This window comes from Antechinus flavipes, chromosome 4 (assembly GCF_016432865.1).
Source record: "Antechinus flavipes isolate AdamAnt ecotype Samford, QLD, Australia chromosome 4, AdamAnt_v2, whole genome shotgun sequence".
NCBI lineage: Eukaryota > Metazoa > Chordata > Mammalia > Dasyuromorphia > Dasyuridae > Antechinus > Antechinus flavipes.
The window spans coordinates 261,254,841-261,278,381 of record NC_067401.1 but is presented as its reverse complement, the minus strand read 5'-3'; the positions used below and the strand labels follow the sequence as shown (position 1 = coordinate 261,278,381).

Here is a 23,541-nt window from a genome sequence, read left to right as displayed (position 1 = left end):
GACCTGGACTGTGGCTTTAGGAACATAAGCATACTTCCTCTCTTCCAGGTTACTTGCAGAAATCTCTTCTTCCTGGGATGGGTGCCAGAAATATTTTTATCGATCACTTGCTCGCCACTTAAGACTTCAAGCGGCTTTTTTGCAACCTTCAAAGGTAAAAGAGGAAAGATCATAGCTAGAATGAAAAACACAGGTTTTCTTATTGTTTTAAGCCTCTCAGAGGTAGACTTACAAAGATGTTTTTCAGTAGATAATGATTTTGATGTCATTTCTGTGGAATTCATTCATTTCTGAGGCAGTCAGGGTTAAGTGACTTGCCCAAGGTCACACAGAGTTGTCAAGTATCTGAGATCACATTTGAACTCAGGTTCTCCTAACTCCAAGGCCAGTTTTCTATTCACTGTGCCATCTATCTGCCCCCTATGAAATTTATTTTTAAAACTTTTCTAATTATACACTGGAAGTGGAGGCAACGATAATCAGGTAGCTATCAATAAGCTTGCAGAAAATCTTCCTGTGAATCAGGCTGACAGCAGAACTATCTTAAACATCACTTTATTTACTATATTGGGTCAGATATAGTCTCCAAGTTAGCTCTTTTTGAAATGAAGAGATGGAAATGTACATATATGCATGGAAAAATGATTAAAAATGACCATACTAAATATGTGCCTATGTGAAAAAAATTATTTTCAGAGTTCCTTTAAGTCATCATATTTTATTCATTGCTCACATTGTTTTTATTACTTTGCCCATCCTGTTATTTAAGAGTAGGATTGATAATCATTCTTGATTAAGAGTATGAGACAGAGGCAGGGAGAGACACAGAGAGACAAAGACAGAGGAGGTGGGGGAGAAGGAAAAGAAAGGAGGAAAAAGGAAAGGAGAAGGGAAAGAGGAGAGGAGGGAGAAGATAAGACAGAGACATGCATGCTTTGGAGAAACCAGATCTGATTGAAACAGCATGGCCTATCAGTTTGTCCATCTGCTAATACTGATGAAGTTCCTGCCATGTGCCAGGTCCTGAACCAGAGTCTAGGGAATATAAAAGGCAGTCCTTGTTGTTAATTTATATAATTTGAGAGGAGACAAATCCATTCTTTAATATTCTAGCAGTTATTAAATTTGACCTTCATATGGATCTGTTTGCAAAATGCAGTTCTAGGTTAACATAATTTGACTGTTCCACAGATCTTCTTCTTTCTTTTTCCTTGAGGTGTGACCCTGTCCCCTCCATGGCTCTTTGGTGCTTCAGTGTTGAGGAATCCCCATAGCCAGAGTGGCTTCAGTATCTAGATCTGGGGCTAGCATGGGGTCCTGCCATTTGCCAGCAAATTTACTCAGAGTAAAAACAGTTTGTATATGCTAAATAAGTATAAGACCATTTTACAGGAAAAATGCAAACAGGGAGATCAGGAAAGATTTCATATTCAATACTTGAATAGAGATTTTTTTTTTTTTTTTTTTTTTTTTTTTTGCTGAGGCAATTGGGGTTAAGTGACTTGCCCAGGGTCACACAGCTAAGAAGTGTTAAGTGTTTGAGGCCAGATTTGAACTCAGGTCCTTCTGACTTCAGGGATGGTGCTCTTGTCTACTGCTCCATCTAGCTGCAACTTGAATAGAATTTTGCAGGGAAAAGGATTTCCAAAAGATTGAATTGAGGAGGTGTGTATCACAAGCATGGAGAAAAGCCAGTTCCAAAAGCAGAGAAACAGGCAATGGGAATGTCTCATGTGAGAAAGAGCAAAAATGGCCTCTGTGTAAGACTCTATTGTTATTCTTTTTGTGTACTGCCTTACCTTCTTAACACATCCCTTCCCTCCCCCCCTACTGCAGGAGATTGGAGTGAGTATCATTGACCGATGTAAGGGATTCTCAGCACATCTCATGAAGACACTTATCCACCAGAGGAGCTCACTGACAGCTCTGACAGAACAATGGATTATTCTCAGGTATTGCCCACTTTGGGTGGTGATGGTAGTATTGAGTTTGCTCTTTTAGATTGAGTAGGAAAGAATGATATATTTAGTCCACAGATTAAATCATCTCAAATTTGTGAGGGCTGGTAACAAAAATGGAACTTTTCCTAAATAAAAGCCTGATAGTTAAGTACAGGAAAGGTGAGGCTTAATTTATTGTGTTCCAGTAAGGTGAATATGCTTGCTTAAAATGAATAGTCTGTGTTTCCTTGTGAAAAGTTTGTAGTCATGTTAGAGACTTTTAGTTAAAGGAGGCCTGCTTAGAAGTGCTCTGAGTTGAAAGTGAAATGACAGCATTAGTGAGTTAGATTGAGACCTTTCCCATTGCTAAATGTTTTCATGGTTAATATCATAATTTTATAGTTTTAGGATGATTGACAACAAACCATATTCTAGAGATCAGATTGCCAAAGCTTGGTTTTGTTTATTACTAGTAAAAGTAGTAAATAAAATTCACGTTTATATAGAACCTTTAGATTTTAAAAGTCTTTTCCCAACAACAATCTGGTGCAGTAGTAAGTTTTATTACCCCATCTTACAGATGGGGAAGTTTGAGTAACAGGAACTTTAGTGACGTGGCCACATCTACATCCGTAGTATCAGAGTCAGAGTTTAAAGCAACCCTGTACCTTTGTGAGACCAAGCAGCAATTGGCTGCTCTTTTACTTCAGAGTTTTTAGCAGTCACAGGTGTTTGCACTTTAGGGAAGATCACAGTAAATTGTATATTCTTGGTCAGGAGGTTGTCCTTGGTATATAGTAATTTTTTTTTTTTTCAGCCATGACCTCTCACTATCCATGATAAATTCTTTAGCAGAGTAACCTAAGTATTTATTTTAAATAGGAGTTCTCAGTATCTCTTTTTCATTTCATAAAAAAGGAACCCCAGATATTTTCTCAAGGAACAATAGTTTCTAGTCTCTAGGAGGTTGTTTATGGGAGCAAGTAAGCAAGCATTTAGTTTTGAAAATTCATCTTTAATAATTCTGAGATACCACTACACACCTGTCAGATTGGCTAAAATGATAAGGAAAGATAATGCGGAATGTTGAAGGGGATGTGGGAAAACTGGGGCACTGATACATTGTTGGTGGAATTGTAAATACATCTAGCCATTCTGGAGAATGATTTGGAACTATGCTCAAAAAGTTATGAAATTGTGCATACCTTTAATCCAGCAGTGTTACTACTGGGCTTATACCCCAAAGAGATTTTAAAGAAGGGAAAGGCACCTGTATGTGCAAGAATGTTTGTGGCAGCCCTCTTTGTAGTGGCCAGAAATTGGAAACTGAGTGGATGCCCATCAACTGGAGAATGGCTGAATAAATTGTGGTATATAAATATTATGGAATATTATTGTTCTATAAGAAATGACCAGCAGGTTGGTTTCAGAAAGGCCTGGAGAGACTTACATGAACTAATACTGATTGAAATGAGCAGGATCAGGAGATCATTATATTCTTCAACAACAATATTGTATGATGATCAATTCTGATGGACATGGCCCTCTTCAACAATGAGATGAACCAAATCAGTTCCAATAGAGCAGTAATGAATTGAACCAATTGCACCCAGCGAAAGAACTCTGGGAGATGACTATGAACCCCTAAATAGAATTCCTAATCCCTCTATTTTTGTCTGCCTGAATTTTTTATTTCTTTTACAGGCTAATTGTACTCTATTTCAAAGTCTGATTCTTTTTTACAGCAAAATAACTGTTTGGACATGTATACATATATTGTATTTAACTTATACTTCAACATATTTAACATGTATTGGTCAACCTGCCATCTGGGGGAAGGAGTGGGAGGAAGGAAGGGAAAAGTTGGAACAAAAGGTCTTGCAATTGTCAATGCTAAAAAATTACCCATGCATATAACTTGTAAATAAAAAGCTATAATTTAAAAAAAAAAAAAGAAAATTCATCTTTAAATTTGAGAGTAGACTTTCAAACTCCCACAAATCATTTAATGTTCTGCTCAAATGGAAGAGCCTCCACCCTAGAGCGTATAAGTCCATCCCTTTGTAAAATCTGCTATACATTTAGTCTGCATTAATAAATGTTTGTTAAACTGGAATTTGAAGAACTATTTAAATATGTTCTTTTGGTTGATTTCTTTCCAATAGGAACCTTCTCAGTTGTGTGCAGGAAATTCATTCCAGACTGCCCGGGTCTCATGGCTATCATGTTGCTTTCCCACCTCAAGATGGTATTCAGCAATGGACTGAAAAACTACAGCATTTGTCCATGCAAAGCATGATACTGCTAGAGCAGCTTTCCTGGTTTCTTCAGTGCTGTCCAATGGAGCAATCTCTTAGTGAGGTGGATGACAAAAGTGTGGGGGATGAGCTTCCCACTCCCTACTCTGGGAAAAACTATTCTTCAGAAGTAACCAATTCCACTCTGGGAGAGGCTTCTGGGGCAATGCCTAACATGATCCCAATTGAACTGAACTGCCCATCTCCCGTGTCTGGAGAGTACCTGCCCCCTGGTTGTCGAATGCGGAAATTAGATGACTTATGGCAGCAGTCAGTGACAAGAGTGACTGAGATGCTAACATCCATTAAAGCTGTGAAAGCTGAAGTGGACAAAATTAGGCAGCAGGCTTGTGAAACTCTCTTTCATTCTTGGTGAGTGGGTGGGGCTATGGTAACATAGCTCACTGTACAATTAAAAGCTATCATTCATAGAAAAAAATTTGGAATTTACAGATATGCAAAATTTTTGCTTTGAACTCATTTAGTTCTGGTTTGCTGGATTAATTGTAGAAGATGACATATAAAAACACATGCCTTAAATATCATATCTAGTCAGAAAATAATATGGGCGTTATCTGGTTTGGGAAAGTTTGTTTTCTCTCATGTCTCTTTCAACTTTTACAATGTTTCTATATTGTTGCAGGAAACATTTTGAAGTATGCTCTGCTGGGCTGAGTTGCATGTCCAAAGTCTCAGCTCAATTGCAGGACCTAGAGTCCTTGTTCATTCTTCCAGGGACACAGGCTGAGCAAATTGCACAGCAAATCACATTAGTCAGGAGTCTGGAATATATTAGAGGAGAAATTGATAAAGCCACAACTGATTTCACTGACTGGAAAACACATCTCCTTACTTCCTCCAAACAAGGTGAAAGGATAATTTTTCTACTTGACTTTTGATTTTTGGGGGAAAGAGTGGGAAGCCTAAAGCAGTAGTTGCATTAACTTTTGCTCTACAAATGTTTATTCAACCCCAGATTAATGTTAATTCAAATTTAGATTACATCAGAAGAAATACTGTAGCTTGGAAGGAAAAGAGTTTAATATACCCAGGCCAAAATTTGTAAAGGCTTTGTTACCTCGCTTTTCAGCTTTCCTGCCTATCTGCTAGAATGTTGCCTGTTAATTGTCTTAGAGAATATAAATCATGGTAGTGTGAAATAACAGGACTGCAGGAGTTGGTTAGGAATATTGCCTTTTTCAGACTGAAAGCTTAGTGCAGAAATTTGGCCAAGATTTGTGTTGTTTACCAAGCATCTCATATTTCTGCACACATTTTCATGACATTCCTGCCCCTCCAATAGAGTTTTTGTACAAACAATTCATTATCTTTTATTTCACAAGGCAACCATATATTGGATGAAGGATTTGTGGAGGATTTCTCAGCACAAATGGAGGTTGCCATCCAGGCTATCCTCTTTGCCACTCAGAGTTTAGCAGAGAGAAACAATCAAAAGATAAAAAATGACAAAGAACAAGTAACCCACCAAGAGGAGAGTGGTAAGTTTATATGAGGGAAAGATTAATTTCATGTGGAGTAAAAATTATGTAAAAGAAAATTCTTTAATGAAAAGTCTCAAATTACATTGATTCTTGTTAGTTTGATACCTATTGATTTCTTATCTCACTGGCTCCATGATTTTCTACAGATTGGATTTTGGTATATGTATGGCTTTCTTCCACTAATGGTGTTTTTCTTTTATACCACCAAAGAAACAACAGACTCAGTGGAGAAAGTACAATCTGGACATCTAACAAAGCTCCTAGAAGATGACTTCTGGGCTGATGTGAGTTCTCTCCATGTGCAAAAAATAATCTCAGCTATTTCTGAGCTCTTGGAGAGGCTGAAATCTTATGGTGAGGACTGTACAACAGAGAAGCACAATGTAAGTTAGCTCTTTAAGTATATATTTTATATATTTACAGACTGTTCTAGTGGCACAAAGCTTCTGACTCCATCTGATCTCCAGTAGACCACCTTGACAGTCTTCAAGATGGCATAGTGGAGAAATTGCCCTGATTTTGTTCATGACAAATTATTGACTGGTTTTGATATGTGGATACTTTGATTTATTTGGAAGTAGATGCCTGAAAAAAGGAAAAAGCAATTTTGAATACCAGAAAGCTAGACCATCTTCAGTTAGGTTTTATTCATGCAATATTTGATTTCCTTTGTGAGAATAGGAGTACTTGGTGTGACCATGGAATAAGTTACTCAACTCCTTATTGCCCCAGAGAACTCTGTTAAGACTAGAACTTGAAAAATAGGGGCCTATCAACATTGATAGAAAAGAGTTTCATATATTGTTACAGATCTAGACAAAAATAATTCCCATCAAATATTAACATTCAACAAGTATATATGAAGTTATTTTTACTACTAATAATTATTCCTATGCTAAACGAATAGTGTATAATATTAACATATTTTAACTAATAAATTAAAAATTTCAGTTATTCCATAATAACCTAAACTATGAGAAGTTGATTATCTCAGTAGCAATCTTGTATTTGTTTTGCAAAATTTTATGTTTTATTGTACCATTGGAGAGGCGGTATTTAATATTTTACAGAGGGCTGACTTTAGCATTAAGGCTATCTGTATTCAAGTCTTGTCTTTGACACATACTGACAGTACCCCAGGTTCCTGTCCAAGATTATGATTTGAATTGTGAATCATTGCTATTGTTTTGTCAAAACAAGGCACTTGTCACTGAACATATTTGTTTGTTTGAACATATAGTTCTTCAATCAAGCCTGTTCCTTGTTGGTACGCCTCATGCCCATGCTTTCCAGGTATTCAGATCTTGTCCTGTTTCACCTGACAGTGTCCTTGGCAACTCACCGAAGCACTGGGAAATTGCTCTCTGTGCTCACTCATGTCTTCTCTGAACTTGGTCAGAAGGTAAGCCGCATTTGGAGACCACTTAGGTCAGAAGAGACCCCAATGTTCAAAAACCTTAGAATTAGTTTTTATTTGGTAGACTTTAACAAAGTAACTGGAAGAATTATATTATACTCAGGAGACCATTGCCTCTGTCGAGTGATTTTTTTCCCAAAGAATCTTTTCTCTTTTAATTATATTTTGTTAAATCCATTAGAATTCATACATAAGCATTCATAGAACCTGGAGACCCCATTGGAATGAATGCTTTTTTCTCATTTGTTGTTTTTTGAAACTTAAGTATATCTTATGGTGCAAATCACCAGCCATCCACACTTTCTAATTCTATCATTGTCCTTTATCCTTCCATAAGTCTTTCACAAGTGTCTATCCATATAGACATTTTAGGATTATATGGATACTTGTAGAACTCTTGGACTGTCCATCTGTTTCTTGAATCTTCCTACTGACCTACCTACCATCTTCTTGTCTAGCAGATAGTCTTTATTCTGCTTTTTGTGCACAGTTCTTATTTTGGTAATATTTTGTAGATTATTAACACCCACTACTAATTCCTCTTTAGGTGGCCTATAACTTTAATTCTTTGGAAATTGTGGCATTCATGTTTATCATGAATATCATATAATATCAGGAGAAGAGTACTGATTTTACAAAGATGGGCTTTTGTTTCTCTGAGAAGAATAGAGTTACTAAAAAGCTCTGTACAATTTTCAAAATGCGATCCAACCAGTACTCCTTTCTTTATTTAACTCCAGACTTGTCTATTTGCAATGTCTTCATTATTCATTTGCCTTTTTTTCCTATCTCTTCAAAATCTTTATAAGAATAATTTGCACTTGTATCGACGGCATCATTGAAGACATAAGAAGGGAACAAGTTATAGCAGACAGTTACTATCACACAGTTGATGGAAAGTTTTAGAGAATACAAGATCTCACTGAGTGTATTGTTTAACTATAGATTTCAGTGGAAAACAAAAATTTACAATTGAACAAAATGCTGCTCTAACCGGCTCTGCCTTAAGCAAGATTTTTTCCAATCATTGTCATAATTACAAAAAATTCCTTGAAAATATGCAACATCAGAGGTAACTTTGTACAACCTTTTTATTAATAACAAATAAGACATAAAACAAAGAGATGAGGATAGCTAGTTGCATAGTGGATAGAGCACTGGCCCTGGAGTCAGGAGGACCTGACTTCAAACAGACACTTAACACTTACTAGCTCAATGACTCTGGGCAAGTCACTTAACCCCATTTGCCTCAAAAATTAAAAAGAAAAGAAACAAATAAATGCCTGCTCATCAAAGGTGTTTATTGTCATGAAAAATTTCCCTGTGCAGATTCTAAATTGAAAGATCCTTTGAAATGATGATTAGTTCTTTCTGGTGCTGTCACTTATGCTGATTATACCAAGCTCCCAACATTACAGAGCTTACTTCAGGAGACTCATAATCACCCCAGACAGTTCAGCCTAACCACAGAGGAAAAAGCAAGTAGATAAAAAATCTGTTGTTAACATTATAGTTTGAAATTGTGTGGGCAGAACATAGAGCTAGTGACTTAGCAACACATGGAATGTAATAACGTTTCAAAATGGAGAAGCCTATTCCATTGAACTATAGACTCCAGCTTTGGAGAAAAATATTCTGTATAATGATTATTTTCATTCAAAGTAATAAGTCTGATAAGTCATCTCAACATAAATATGACTAAATTAAATTGGAGGGAAACCTTTTATTTATCAAAGAAGAGTAATTCATTAGAGTATGCTGCTTATTAAAATTTCATTCATAGGGCAGCTAGATGGTGCAGTGGATAGAGCACCAGCCCTGAAGTCAGGAGGACCTAAGTTCAACTCTGGCTTCAGACCCTTAACTCTTCCTAGCTGTGGGACCCTGGGCAAGTCACTTAACCCTATTGTCTCAGCAAAAAAAGAAAGAAAAAAGCAAACTTCATTCACATCATGAGATTTTTTTCATAACTGTAACTATGTGCCAATATGAATTGCTTAATCGGGGTAGATCTGTGCTTTGTTTAGGAGAGCAATATTTTTTGATTCAGAAAGGACTAGTTAAGTGTTTGGTCTATGACTATATTAGATATTCCTCCATCATCAACTGGGTAAATATTTTTATATTGTACTTAGAAGGATGCATCGATGATATAGGTCCCTCTTGCTCATCAGTCCATCAATCAACAAGCATTTATCAAGTGTCTGTTATATGGAACTATGCTAGATATTGGAAATAAAAATGTAAAAAATACTTCCTACTCACAAGGAACTGGAAACAACAAAGACCTACATAAGTAAATAGAGAAGAAACACAAAGTAGATATAAGGTAGTTTGAAAGGGAAGGTGCTAATAGCTGAAGAAATCAGGAAAGGTTACCAAAAAATGTAAGAAAAGGGTTCTCTGAGACAGAGGTGAGAAAGAACAGCCCGTGCAAAGCTATGGAGCTAAGAAATGAGAGATGGGTTGTTACTTGTGAAATATGGAGAGATCAGTGGGGGCGGGGAGGGGGGGTAGTAGGGGACTGAAAGATAGTGTATGACTAGATTGTATAGAACTTTAAAAGCTGACATGGGGTTATATTTTTGCTACCACAGAAACTATTATGTGAATATTTGGGGACATACAGGACCTGCCTGTCTTTCTTCCTTTAGGCTACATATTTAGATATGGGCTCAGTAGGTCAGTGGGTATAAAAAGTTTTATGAATTTTCAGCATAATTAATTGTTCCTCAGAATGGCTTCAAATCACAATTGCACAAAGATTCTATTAGTATTTATTTTTCTACAGTTTTTGATTGTTGATTAATTTTTGCCAGTTTGAATGATGTTAAGTGAAACCGAGTTATAAATCAGCATAGTAGTGTTTGACAAAGTGTTATCCTTTGGATTCAAAAGTTGTGTCGACTTAATAGGTCTCTATGGAAATTAATTTCATTAATCCACATAAAAAATCTTTGATGGACAGCAGAATTTTATTAAACGAAGACTTAATAGAGCTACTCCTTTTTAGTTTTTCAAATTAAATCAGTTAGTAGTTTTCACAGAATTTCTGAAATGGCTATAAAATGATTAAATTGGAGGTAGGCAGTGACAGTGAGAAAATAAATGACCTTTCTTCTGGTTCTTTGTTGGTTCTTTAATTAAGTTAACTACTTCTTTAATATTTCTGTTTTTTGAAAGGGATTTTGTCTCCCAAAAGAATTGATGGAAGAGTGTGCAGGAGAAGGAGCATCGGAATTCCATGACTATGAAGGAGGTGGAATTGGAGAGGGTGAAGGCTTGAAGGATGTGAGTGACCAAATAGAAAATGAAGAGCAGGTATGTGATAAGTCTACTTTTTCTCTCTGTGTTTCTTTCTTAATAGGTAGCATTAGAAAAACAATTTTTTTTTTGCTAGTCACAAGGAATCTTATCACTTTGCCATTGGATTATTGCCTATCCATTTGAAGAAAAACAAATGAGCTTTTTGGTATTGGAGCTTATCTTTATTGGGAATCTCAGTGGTTTTTGAGGTCCTTTATGGAGTATTTTTTCCTTTTTTTTTTTTTTTAATTATGAAAAAACTCAACCAATCTAAAAGAAGTTGTGTTATAACCTTTTATTAAAATTTACTTCCAACAGGAAACAAATGTTCTGTTGGCATGTAGCCTTTTGTTACTAAAAGCTGTTTGCTAAAGAATCTTTTCTTTCTTTTTTTTTTTTTTTTTTTTTAATATTCTGGAGTTTTCTTTATTGGAGTCAAAACTTCAGGGTGAAAAAACCAGTTTTCTTATGCTTTGAACTAAACTCTTTATCTCCAGTACATATCTGAATTGGTAGCTATTTAGTAGTACATAAACTTCATATGTGTGTTAACCAAGAGTGACATAGAGGTATGCAAAGATCCTGAAATTACTTTTTGTATAATCTGCAACTAAATTGTAAGAGACAGTGTGGTAAAATGGATTATGTGCCAGGCTTGAAATTAGGAAAACTTGGGTTTGAATCTTATTACTTAATTAGCTATTTGATTAGGGACAAGCTACTTTTAGCCTCTGAATACCCCAGCTTCTAAGATTGTAAGTTACAGTTGCTGATATGTAATGATGGAATTTCCATACAAAGGATTTGTGCTGAAATCACAAGTCTGTTCCCACCATTTCTGCTCTGCCCCCAAAAAGAAAAGAAAAAATATTTTTATTCAGTATTTAGCAAATGTGGTTTATAGGTCAAGATGAGTTAGGAATTAATTTTTCATTTTTAAATAAAGTTTTACTGTATTGAAACATATAAAAATCATTAACTCATCATTCCCCATCTTAAACCATCTTCCCCCTTCTCCTCCCCTAAAAAAGTAGCAGCCTGACTTGTCCTTCAGGAGGTAATTTGCAAACTGTTGCTTTATTCTTACTTATAATTGTTGGTACAGTTTTTTTCCCATTTTATATGATTGAATTTAGATTTAAATTCCAAGTAATGATGAAGCAAAATTAAATAATGTTAAATTATTCATTAATGTCTTTGACAATGTTATTTGATATAGGTAGAAGATAGTTATCAAAAGGGTCAAGAAAAAGAAAAAGAGGACCCGAACTCAAAGCCTGATATTAAAGGAGAAGATAATGCCATTGAAATGTCAGAGGACTTTGATGGGAAAATGCATGATGGGGAATTGGAAAAGCAAGGTTTGTCATTTTTGACTAATATGGACCCTGTGTCCCTTTATTCTTATTTTAGGGGAAAAGATAAAATAAAGTCCAAGAAACTTGATGTTTTCATTAACTTGTTAGAACAGGTTGGTTCATAATAGTGTTTTATGAACAATGTGTTATTCAAACAATTGTTTGAATTGTAGTTGGTTCAAGAATATTTAATATAAATATGTGTATCTTCCTTTTGACAAAGACAGAAATTTCTAGTTATTTCAGAGATGCCACTTTTCCCCAGTGACCTCATACATTTGCTTACAAGATGACTTATTTAGTTTAAAATGGCCTCTGTTGTAGTTTTGCTTGCCTAAAGCCATGCACAAGTCAACATGGAGATTACCCATGGCAAAGCACAGTGGTACAAATTATAGAGAGACTAAGTATTGGGCAAGAAAGAAAATGGTAGCTTGGGACAGGGGGGTGGAAAGGGATCTAGATCTTGCAGAAATGACTATTGCTATTTAGATTATAGCTAAAAGGAGAATTAGGTTGTCATCTAAAATGCTTTATCTTACAAATAAGGAAATTGAGGACCAGAATAATCTAAGACCTTGCACAACGTTATCCAACTAATAGCAGGCAGAGTTAGATCTGGAACCTAATTCTTGTGATGCATTTCACTGAGCTTTTTACCATACCAGTGGACTAATTTAAGGTTTTGTGTAAATGGAGGCTGTTGTTTGACACCATATATAAACCTTTGTTCATTTCCCATGAAGAGGTTTTAGCTTTTATGTGAACTAGGATCTATTTTATCTGCTTGTCTACATGTCTCTCTGTCTTGGGGTATGTCTTATTAAACTGAACGCCTCTCCCCTTTTAGAAGAAGATGATGAGAAATCTGATAATGAAAATGAAGAACTAGATAAACAGATGGGAGATCTCAATGGAGAGGAAGCTGAAAAACTAGATGAAAGACTCTGGGGTGATGATGATGATGATGATATTGATGATGAAGATGAAGATGACAGTAAGGTAGAAGAAACTGGACCAGGAATGGATGAGGTAATTTTGTTTAAAGGCTGAAAAAATAGTAAAGTCTCAGAGTCATAGCTTAATCACTTATATTGGTCATATGAGAGATAATGTTTTGATATTTCTATTTTTCCCTATAAATCTTACCTCCCTCCCCTTCTATTTTCCTTCCTCTTCTTTACCTTTTTTGCTGTCTGCCTCCAAGATTTGTTGGTTTTATTACATTCATTGTTTGTTAGTGAGATTGCTCTGGGGCTAAAGTTGTAAATGGTGAATTAAGATTAGAAGAAAAGGACAATAACAAAGCTTCTTTTGGCAAAAATAGTTTAAAGATGGATTTTTAAATAGCCACAGAATTCCTTCAATTGTTTTAGTTATTCCAGAAGCATAAAATGATGGAGGTAGAAGAGGTCAGAGTCATTTGGTCCTTGGAATGATATAAAGTAATAGTTTCAGATTTATTGCCTGAACATGGCTCTTTGCATATTTTTCATACAAATACCCCTCTGTATTGCAGTTTGGATCTACCTTGATTCTTATTTCTCCAGGTATGATTCCCTGTGATCACTAAATATGAACAAATTTATAGGATTTGGATGTAAGGGTTTTGTGTCTCCCCTACACACTTATCCCCATTACGTACTTTCCCCACTTTTATCTGTTAAGGAGGACCCTGAACTTGTTGCAAAGGATGACAGTGTGGATTCAGGCAATCAGAACAAAGATCAAAAGCAGTCAAGCAAACTGGAAGAAGAGGGAGAAAAAGAGGCAGATGATGATGGACAAGGCAAAGAGAAAATTCATGAGCAAATTGATGAGGTAATAAGAATTTCAAAATAAATTCTAGATAAAGTGGTGATTAATTGCAGACATGAAATGAAAGTTTCTTCCTGACTCTTAAGGCTTTTTGAGGTAGGAAAACTGTTCTATGTTCAAATTGTATCCACTATCATGAGTTTGTAGACATCACAATAAACAAATCCTGGCTTTTAACAGACATCATCACTGAATAATATGGAATGGAGCTGGTGCTGGTGGAGGAGGGATGAGATAGCTTTCCCATATCTTATCTATTTGATTTTGTATAAATCTGTGTTCAGTTCAGTTAATGATTATTAAGTGCCTAAATGCATGGCAAGACAAAGGAAACAGCCCCCTCTTTCTAGGAGTTTGTATAAAAATGCATTAAAATACATAGATATTTCTTATTACATTGTTCTCTTTCTTTCACTTTCTTCTGCTTACTAGAGGGAATATGATGAAAATGAAGTGGATCCTTATCATGGCAACCAAGAAAATCAACCTGAACCAGAACCTCTGGACCTTCCTGATGATTTGAATCTTGATGGTGGAGAAAAGAGTGATGAGGAGGATAAAGCTGAAGAAGGAGGTACCAGTAGAAGAAATTGCTTCAGCAGTTGGGATTTGCTAAAAATGGTTGAGAAATATATTTTGACTTTCTCAAAAAAAAAAAATCCTTAAATTGAAAAATGAAAACTTCATAAAATATAAAAACTAAAATGGAGGTCAGGCCAGAAGTCATGTGATGGGATCAGTTTGAATTGATCACCTCTGTTTGCTTGTTTTTGTTTTTTTATTCTCCACTTATAATACACAGTATTTTATTCATAGGGGTAAAGTAGTCTGTATAGCAGTAAAGTATAAATAGAGAATATAGAGTAGTCTATATGTAAGTAAAGTCTATTAACTGGCTGATGTTTCTTTAATTTTGGTATTATTTTACATTCTTGATGTTTCTTTTAACCCCTTCATATTGTTTTTTCTTATCTTTTAACATGCTTGTGTTCTTTTTTTTTCTTTTTCTTTCTCAGTTCATATTCATGCATATGCACCCATAGTATTATACTCTAGAGTGAGTCAACATTTGTGCTCTCTCTATACAATAGCCATTTATGCTATAGATAAATAGTTATATGTAGGTACATAATTATATACTGTCATTGTGGGAAAGGATCTTTATAGATCATCTTGAAATTCCTCATTTTAAAGAAGAAAAAAACTGAAAGTTCATATGGGGCAAAGAGCAAAGGACTTGAACCTAGGCCTTTTAAATTTCTATGCTTTTTCCACTTTATCATACGTCCTTGGCTTTGTTCTGAGGCTTTTTTAGTAGTAGGCATAAGTAGGCATTTCCCTACTCATCTACAAAGTAACATGAAGATTTTTAGTCAGACTATTTGATATATAAAATTCCATATAAGTTCTGTAAACGATGTCCTTACATTCCCAAGAAGCTAGTTTCATTTATTCTGTATTCCAGAACAATCTTTTCATTGTGGATTTCTGAAACTCACTCTTTTCTCTCCAGAAATGAATCCTCTTGAAATAGATGAGAAGACAGTGGACCCAGAAGAAGCTAGCCTTGGAGCTGAGGAAAAAGATGAAGATGCTATTCCTGATGAAAGTGAGGAGGCTAAAGATCAAGGTGTGCCTGAAGAAGGAGCATCTGAAGATAGCAAAATGGAGGAGGAAAAAGAGGCAGAGGCAGGAACAGTTGACCAAGAGAAAGATCATGTTGAAAACTCAGAGGAGAATGCAGCCGAGGAAGAGCCACAGTACCCAGAGGATGAGAACAAGGAGGCCAGCGAGGAAGCCAGTGAGGAGGGTGAAGTCCCCACTCACCAAGGCCTCCAGCCTCAGGTGGGTGTGATGATGGTTATCCTTCAAACAAAGAAGGAAAAAACAGATAAGAAAGAAGGAAGGAGAAAGGAAAAAAATCTTTTTGTTATGTGGGGAAGTGGGGTGAGAAAAACGTCCTCACTCATACACTTGTGATGTATTTAATTGTTTAGTTTCTGCTCATCACACAGCATGGAGCAGTAAAAAGAACTGAATTGAGAGGCAAAGGATCTGGGTTTAAATCCTAACCCAGTTCAGTATGAAGTTGAGCAAATCATTTGATATCTTTAGGACTCTTCATTTGTAAAGTAATGGGGTAGAACTACAAATGCTGTGGAAAATGGTGGGATTAGACTAAATCATCTCCTGATGTGACTTTCAGTCTCCTTAAGTGCCCTTTGGCCAAGAACTTGAGAAAAGCACTCTCATAGTAAGTAGGCTACAGCCTACCTCCTAGTTTTGGTGGTTTCCTTTATATTACCTCCTCTTATGATGCTAATTATTATATTCACTTTGATCCTAGGAAGAGGAAGAAAAGGAACTTCCAGAAGTGGATGAGGAGGTAACTGAAGCCATGGAGAGGAAGGAACATGAATCCTGTGGACAGATAGGGGAGGAGAACCTCCAGAGTGAGATCGCTGTTGAGCTAGCTGGAGCTGCATCTGAGAAGGACCAAGCTAAAGAGGTAATTAGGGATTTTAGTTAACAGTTCAAGTTTACTCTTATATGATGGTTAAATCTCCTTCCCCCTCCGCCCCCCCCATATTGAAAGAAGTCTTGGTAATTATAGGGATATATTATTTTATTTTATTTGCTTTTCTGAACACTCCACAGTTCACCTTTAATAATGCTTCATGTATACAGAAAAATCTATAGAAGAGCATATATTTAAGAGATTTATAAGTAGCAAGCATTACTGGTATGATGGGTTCAAAGAAACAAGCTTAGTTATTTTTTAAAAATAACTCCCTAGAAGGGATTAATTCTACAGTGATATATTTGTAACAGTGTTAGCTTGTTTTTGGTTAGCCATTAATCCTACAAATACTTCTAACTTTTATTTGTATATCCTAAGTCAGGAAGGGAATGTTCTTAAAACATTGATCTGTGTAGTGAGAATGTAAGGTCAATGAATGTTAAATTAGTTCTTGTCTACTAGAATAAATTATTGATGAGTTTTTCTTGCTTTATTCCTATTTGGCCTTGGATTTTCAGGAACATGGAAGTGGTACTGCGGATGCAAGGCAAGCAGAGGGCCATGAGTCCAAGTTGATGTCCCGATTGGCTTCTCAAAAGCAAAGCAAGAAAAAAACACAGGTCTTTTTCTGTTTTTCTTCTCAACTGGTGTGTAGGTTACAGAAAAGAGCATTTATAAACAAGATCACCAATACCTGTTTGTCTCTCGTCCTCTGTCCTCTTTCTAATCTTGCGTCCCAGAAGTACTACATTGAAATTACTTTCCCTGATGGGGCTACCTTGGTGGAACTTCCTCCCTTTGAGGTTCAGGCAGGAACCATGCTACATTTTCTTTGTTTGTTCCATATAAGTATCTGTCAGAGTTTTACACTTTGGCACATAGTGCTATAATTATAGACCTCTGATTTTGTTGGCATAAGTACTTTCACTGTCACAAATCACAGCATGATGATAATTTTCATTTATGGTCTCTGATAGTAGCTAGTTTGGTATTGGGTGTTTCTGAATTCAGCCAGGTTTATCCTCTGATAATAGTCAATCCCTAGACCTGTGTTATGTAGGTATCTAAATGGTTATTGAATGAATGAGACATTCCATAAAATTTCCATTTGTTAGGTTGCCTGATTGACAATTAGAAGAACTAACCTTGTTTCCAGGGTGCTTATCAAAACCAGTCACCCATGTTTTAATACATCTACAAAGTTTTTTCCCCCCAGTATCTATTTTATTTTTTATTTATGGAAGAAAATAAAGCATGTTCATAATGTAATAGAAAAGATGATTGTATATGAAACTGCAAATCTTGCTGTTTCTTTCACATATACAACAAAATGATCATGTAAATTTCTTTTTCCCTGTTTTTCCCCATCCAACCCCTTCCTCTCTCCCACTCTAGAGATGGCTACTATTAGTTAAAAATAATTATTTGCATATTGTGTATGTAAAATTATTCTATACATATTTTTATCAGTTCTCTCTCTCTGGATGCAGATAGGGTCTTTCTTAATATTCCTTTATAGTTAATTTGGGTGTCTATAAAAGTCAAAATAATTTATTCACTCAAAGTCATTCTTAAAATAATATTGCTGTTACTGTATACAGTGTTCTCTTGATTTTGCTCATTTCACTTTTTCTTAATTCATGTAAATCTTTCATGTTTTTCTAAAATCATTGAGCTCATTATTTCTCATACTATATTTCATCATAATCATAAACTACTACTTATTTAGCCATTCCCCAGTTGATGGGTATCCCCCCAATTTTCAGCTCTTTGCCACTATAGAGAGCTGTTATAAACATTTCAGAACATATATTCTTTTCCTTTTTCCCTAATGATCTTTGGAAATAGGCCAAATAGTGGTATTGCTATTATAGGATATAGGTAGTCTAATAGTTCTTTGGGCATAATTCCAGATTACTCTCCAAAATGGTTAGATCAGTTCACAATTCCAACAACAATGAATCAGTGTCCCAGTTTTTTCACATTCTCTCCAACATTTGTCACTTTTCTCTATTATTTTAGCTAATGAAGTAGATATAAAATGATCTCAAGGTCGTTTGAATCAATATTTTCTTATTAAGGATTTAGAGCATTTTTTTCATATGACTGTAGATTCCTTCATGGGAAACTCCTTGTTCATATCCCTATTTATCCACAGAGTTATAAACGAAAGCCTGGCCAGGCTGACAATGAGCGTTCCATGGGAGACCACAATGAGCACGTGCATAAGCGTCTAAGAACAGTGGAATCCACCAGCCCAGCAGAGCAAGAATCAGCCCAGCCACAAGCAAAAGTGGAAGAAGCTGATGCATTTGAATATGTTAAGCAAGGCAGTGAATCCTATGATGCACAGACCTATGGTGAGTATCACTGGTTACCACAGAACAGTCATTGTTCTGGTTGATGTTACACATCTCTTTGTGATCTGAATCTGTGCAATTTCCTTGTGGACTTAGGGTTCTGCAGAAGAAATGCTCTTAGAGGAAATTCCAATGTGAAGTGTATATTGCAGTAAAAGCTGAAAGATTTCTATTCTCAATGTGCTTTTTAAAATGTTTTTGTCATTCTAAAATAACCCCACCTAACACACTATTTCTACAGTTAATGAATCTAAGTAGTGTGTTGCTTAAAACTCATTTAAAAATGGCACCTCCAGTATGAAGAGCTATGAATTTGAAATAGATGTTTTCCTCACTCAGTGAAAAGGAGAGGCAAAATGGAGTAATGAATTAGATCTAGCATCAGATTCAAATATGCATTCCCTTCTCCTAAAGATCACTTTCTGACATCTCTTTGTAGCCATCCATGTACATGGGATAAAATTAATGATAGCTACCTGAGGAGGATAAAAACAGCTTATTTTTCTGTAGCATCTGAAAGGCTAACAAGACATTTTCCTCACAATAACCTTATTAGGGAAAGTAGCGAAAGTATTCTTCTCATCTTACAGATAAGGGAATTGAGCCTCAGAGCAGTTAAGTAAGTTGGCCAAAGTTGGACAGCTAGTCAATATCCAAGAGTCTAGATTCAAACTTAGGTATTCAGATCCCAAATTCAGCATTCTTGGTGCTGAATCACACTTCTCTCCTATGAATTCAGTTGTATTTATTTAGTGTACATTTTTCCATAGTGCTGATAAATTATTTCACATATTCACATATCTATAGAAAATAGTGAGAGGTAGTTTTATCTCTGTGCAACACAGAGGACTCTGAGGCATGCGTTATGAAGTATTTTGCATAAGTCAGACAGTAACACGAATAAATCTCTGAAATTAGAAATTAGGAAAGTATTGGAGTGAATCTTTACTTTCTGTGATCTAGATGGATTTTTATGCCTTGACTATAGATGTGGCCAGCCAGGAGCAGCAACAATCTGCTCATCCCCCCAGCAGTGAGCAGGAAGAAAACTCAGAAGATGCTCCTATGGAAATAGAAGAACAAGAAGATCTCAAAACAATAGATACACAGGAATTGAAGCCAGATGAAGTCAAATCTGGTGCCTTAACAACCCAAGGTAAGCCTAATTCCTCTTCTGCTCCTTCTAAAATGTCTTCTGCTATATATCTCATGTCTTTTCCCATAACTAGTTTAAACTTGTATCTCAGTGATCACAAGAGTAGATAGCCTGTGTAATTCTTCAGTGTATAACTGTTTCAGGTTTGGGTTCTGGGTTCTATGTCAAGTGTTAGGTTTCTAATTTGGAGGGGGTTGTGGGAGGAGGGGGTAAAAAAAGCCATCTTTTTAATAAAAACCTGATTTCTAATTTTGAAGGGGAAAACTTCCTGAAGTGCTGAGTTAAAAGCTATGTTTTCTGAATAGAAAGCCTTGGACATGTTTATCTTGGGCCCTTGCCAGAGTCATGGATTTATGTAACTGAAAGAAGATAACCTGCAAAAATTTGATTCATTTGAACTCAAATATCCTTCCATAGGGAACCTAAAACAAGTTGATAACTAAGTGCTCCTCACTAAAGGGCCAGAGTTATATGCAGAATGCAGAGCTAGTCTGCAGCCAGCCCAGCAGAGGAAGACTTAGCTCTAACTCTTGCTTTTTGAATAGAGAATTTCATCACTACTTAACTACATTACAATAGTAAAAGTGACATCTTGGACAGAGGAGAAGCATTGCAGCTTAGAATACTGAAGGAAGTATTTGTCATAAAGACAAGGGGAAAGCCCTCTCTTAAGCATAGAAGAGATTAGGAATGATATTATCTGACCAGCAGGATGAATACAGAGAGGACTGGCAAGACTTACATGAACTAATGCTAAGTGAAATGAGCAGAACCAGGAGATCATTATATACCTCAACAACGATAATGTATGAGGATGTATTCTGGTGGAAGTGGATCTCTTTGATAAAGAGAGCTAATTCAGTTCCAATTGATCAAGGATGGACAGAAGCAGCTACACCCAAAGAAAGAACACTGGGAAATGAATATAAACTGCTTGCATTTTTGTTTTTCTTCCCTGGTTATTTATACCTTCTGAATCCAATTCTCCCTGTGCAACAAGAGAACTGTTCAGTTCTGCACACTTATATTGTATCTAGAATATACTATTTAACATGTAAAGGACTGCTTGCCATCTGGAGGAGGGAGTGGAGAGAGGGAGGGGAAAAATCGGAACAGAAGTGAGTGCAAGGGATAATGTTGTAAAAAATTACCCTGGCATGGGTTCTGTCAATAAAAAGTTATTTAAAAAAAAAAAAAAGGAATGGTATGTGGAAGAGAAGTTGGGGATATTTGAGTGAAGTTGTATCAATAGGAGGTAAGGCCTTCTAATGAAGAGTGATGGAAGATTGGAGTCAGTAAATGATGTTTTAAGGAGAAATAAAAGAAGAATTAACCATGGTGCCAAGGGAATAAACCAGGTTTAGATAATAGCATAGGATATTAATAAATTTTCATCTAACAGTAGGTGATGATGAGACTGATATGGAAATCCAGCCAAGTAAGTCAGAAGAAGACCAAGATGTGAGACCAGACAAATCATTACCTACTAAGATGGAAAATGAAAAGCAAGAGAGAAGCAGAGAGTCAACCATCCATACAGCATCTCAGTACCTCACGAACTTGACTTTCCAGGTATCAGAAGTTTGGTTAAGTTGATTTGATAAATTTCCAATTTCAAAAATTGCCAAAATGCTTTTAAAAATGATTTCCAAATTCAATCCAATGAACACCAAGTGCCTACTATGTGTAAGACACTGGGAACACAAAGAAAATATATCCTCAAGGAGCTTATTATCTATTATATACAAAGATAAGTAGATAAAACTAAGTTAGGGAGGAAGAAAGCATTGTGGAAAAGGGGAAATTCTTCTTTTGGGAAGTAGCCTCTGATTTCAGGGATTTTAAGGGGTCCAAGGTGAGGAGGGACTGCATTCCAGGCAAAAGGGGACAGACTTTGCAAAGGTGTGGAGGTGGAGGCTACAATATCCAGTGCAAGAAGAGATGCTTTATGAAGTAAGGTGGGGATTTGTGATTTATCTCTAGCCAATTGAAAGACGTTTAAGATTTTTAAGAAGGGAAATAGCTTGGTTAGACCCCTATTTTACAAACAGCGACTTGAAAGCTGTATGAAAAGGTAAAAAGAAGCGAGAGACTGTAATTAGGGATACCAGATAAAGAGTAGAGGCAAGAGGTGACAAAATTTTGACTTAAGGAAAGGAGTGGCACACTAGGGTGGAGAAGCATGGAGGATTGTTAGGAGCAGAAGCGGCCTGAGTAGATGGCAGGGTGAGGGGTGGAAGAGAAGATAAGACAAATATAAATCCTTTTCTGGACAGGGTGAGTTTTAAAAGCCATTGAAATATCTAAGTCTGCTCACCAGGCAGTTGGAAATGAGAGGGATTCAGAATGGATAAATTCAGAATGATATGCATGGAAGTAATAGATGCCTCAAGATCATCAAGAGAGATTAAAGATAAAAATCTTTGGGAAAGATTTTTGTAAAATTATCTATTCTTAATAGTTGTGTAATACATGATAGTCCAGCAAAGAAGACTGAGAAAGAGCAGCTATATCACTTGAGAAGCCTGGTAGAGCAGTGTTAGAGAAGCCGGGAAAGAAAGAGAAGAGAATGTTGAGGAGATGTTACCTATTGTTACCTATAGATGTTACAGATTGTGGTAGTGTTAAAAGTTGCAGAATATTCATTGAGAGTAAGGATTGAGAAAAGATCCTTGAACAATAAAGTTAAAAGATTTGTAAAAATTAGAGCGCTTTCATTTGAGCAGCAGGATTGAGAGCAGTAGAGAAAAATCCGGGAGAGAGATGGGAAGAGATAGAAGATGAGAGGGAATGGATTTTTGAAGGTAGAGGTTTCAGAGGCACAATGAGAGAGGCTGGCTTTCACATAGAGAGGGCTGTTTTTCCCTCAGAGACTGCAGCAAGAGATACAGTGTATTAGGGAGAATGGAAATCCATAGCAAATAATCTTTTCTGAGTGTATTAGGAAGCGAAGACCTCTGTTGAGGAGGAAAAAAGAGAAACTATAGGATGGGGTTTCTTAAACTTTTTCCATTTGAGACCTCTTTTTTATTAGAAATTTTTATACAGTCCCAGGTATTTAGGTATATAAAAATAGACATACAAATCAAACATTTACCAATGATCATAATTTTGCAACCCTCACATCCACCTGTGCTAGGGAATCCAGTGGGGAAGGATAAAAGGGCTGCTATACAGTGGGGATGGCTTAGTAAAGAAAAATTCACAGAGAACTCAGTGGCCTCCTGATTTCAACTATCTAAGAAGATAGGTGGTTAGGAGAAAGCAGAGTTAGGATTTGGTGTAGGGTATCAGAAGTAATAGAATAAAGGAGCAAAGTATTCAAGGCTTGAATGCTCTGGTAGAACTTGCTAATTCATAGGATTGATACGGAGGCAAAAAAGAAAAAAATAGCCAAAGTGAGGGAGAAGAGGGAGGAATAAAGAAACTACACTGGACACCGAAGATGAAGAATAGATTTTGGAGGATTGGAGGAAAAGAAGTGCAGTGAAAGAGGAAGAAAAAAATACTCGTGAGGAAATTGTAATTTCAGGAATTAAAAATCATAGTGGACATAGTTCTATATAATGGGGAGATCCAGGAGATAGAGCATAGAAAAATTGAGAAGGCCAAAGTAAGGGACTCTAATGTGTATATTGAATATCCTGAACATTAGGGAGGGGATTGGGATTGAGAAAGAGTAAGACTGAACAGGTTTTAAATTCCATGAGATATATTTCTACCATGTTTAACATATTGGACTACTTGCCATCTAGGGGAGGTAGGGGAAGGAGGGGAAATTGGAACACAAGGTTTTGCAAGGGCTAATGTCAAAGAATTATCCATGCATATGTTTCGAAGAATAAAACCTTTAGTAAAAATAAAAT

General features: G+C 36.1%; 1 protein-coding gene across 1 annotated transcript in view; it reads left to right on the top strand.

Moving 5' to 3' along the window:
- MDN1 (midasin AAA ATPase 1) overlaps positions 1-23,541 on the top strand; it is a 178,833-nt gene that overhangs the window by 143,724 nt on the left and 11,568 nt on the right. The window contains 18 exon segments of the mRNA XM_051997401.1: positions 49-154; positions 1,837-1,952; positions 4,106-4,609; positions 4,881-5,104; positions 5,581-5,736; positions 5,950-6,122; positions 6,980-7,141; positions 10,340-10,477; positions 11,682-11,823; positions 12,671-12,852; positions 13,489-13,641; positions 14,071-14,212; positions 15,152-15,483; positions 15,986-16,147; positions 16,678-16,779; positions 18,318-18,519; positions 19,508-19,675; positions 21,078-21,247. Of these exon segments, the coding sequence (XP_051853361.1) occupies positions 49-154; positions 1,837-1,952; positions 4,106-4,609; positions 4,881-5,104; positions 5,581-5,736; positions 5,950-6,122; positions 6,980-7,141; positions 10,340-10,477; positions 11,682-11,823; positions 12,671-12,852; positions 13,489-13,641; positions 14,071-14,212; positions 15,152-15,483; positions 15,986-16,147; positions 16,678-16,779; positions 18,318-18,519; positions 19,508-19,675; positions 21,078-21,247 (3,334 nt within the window).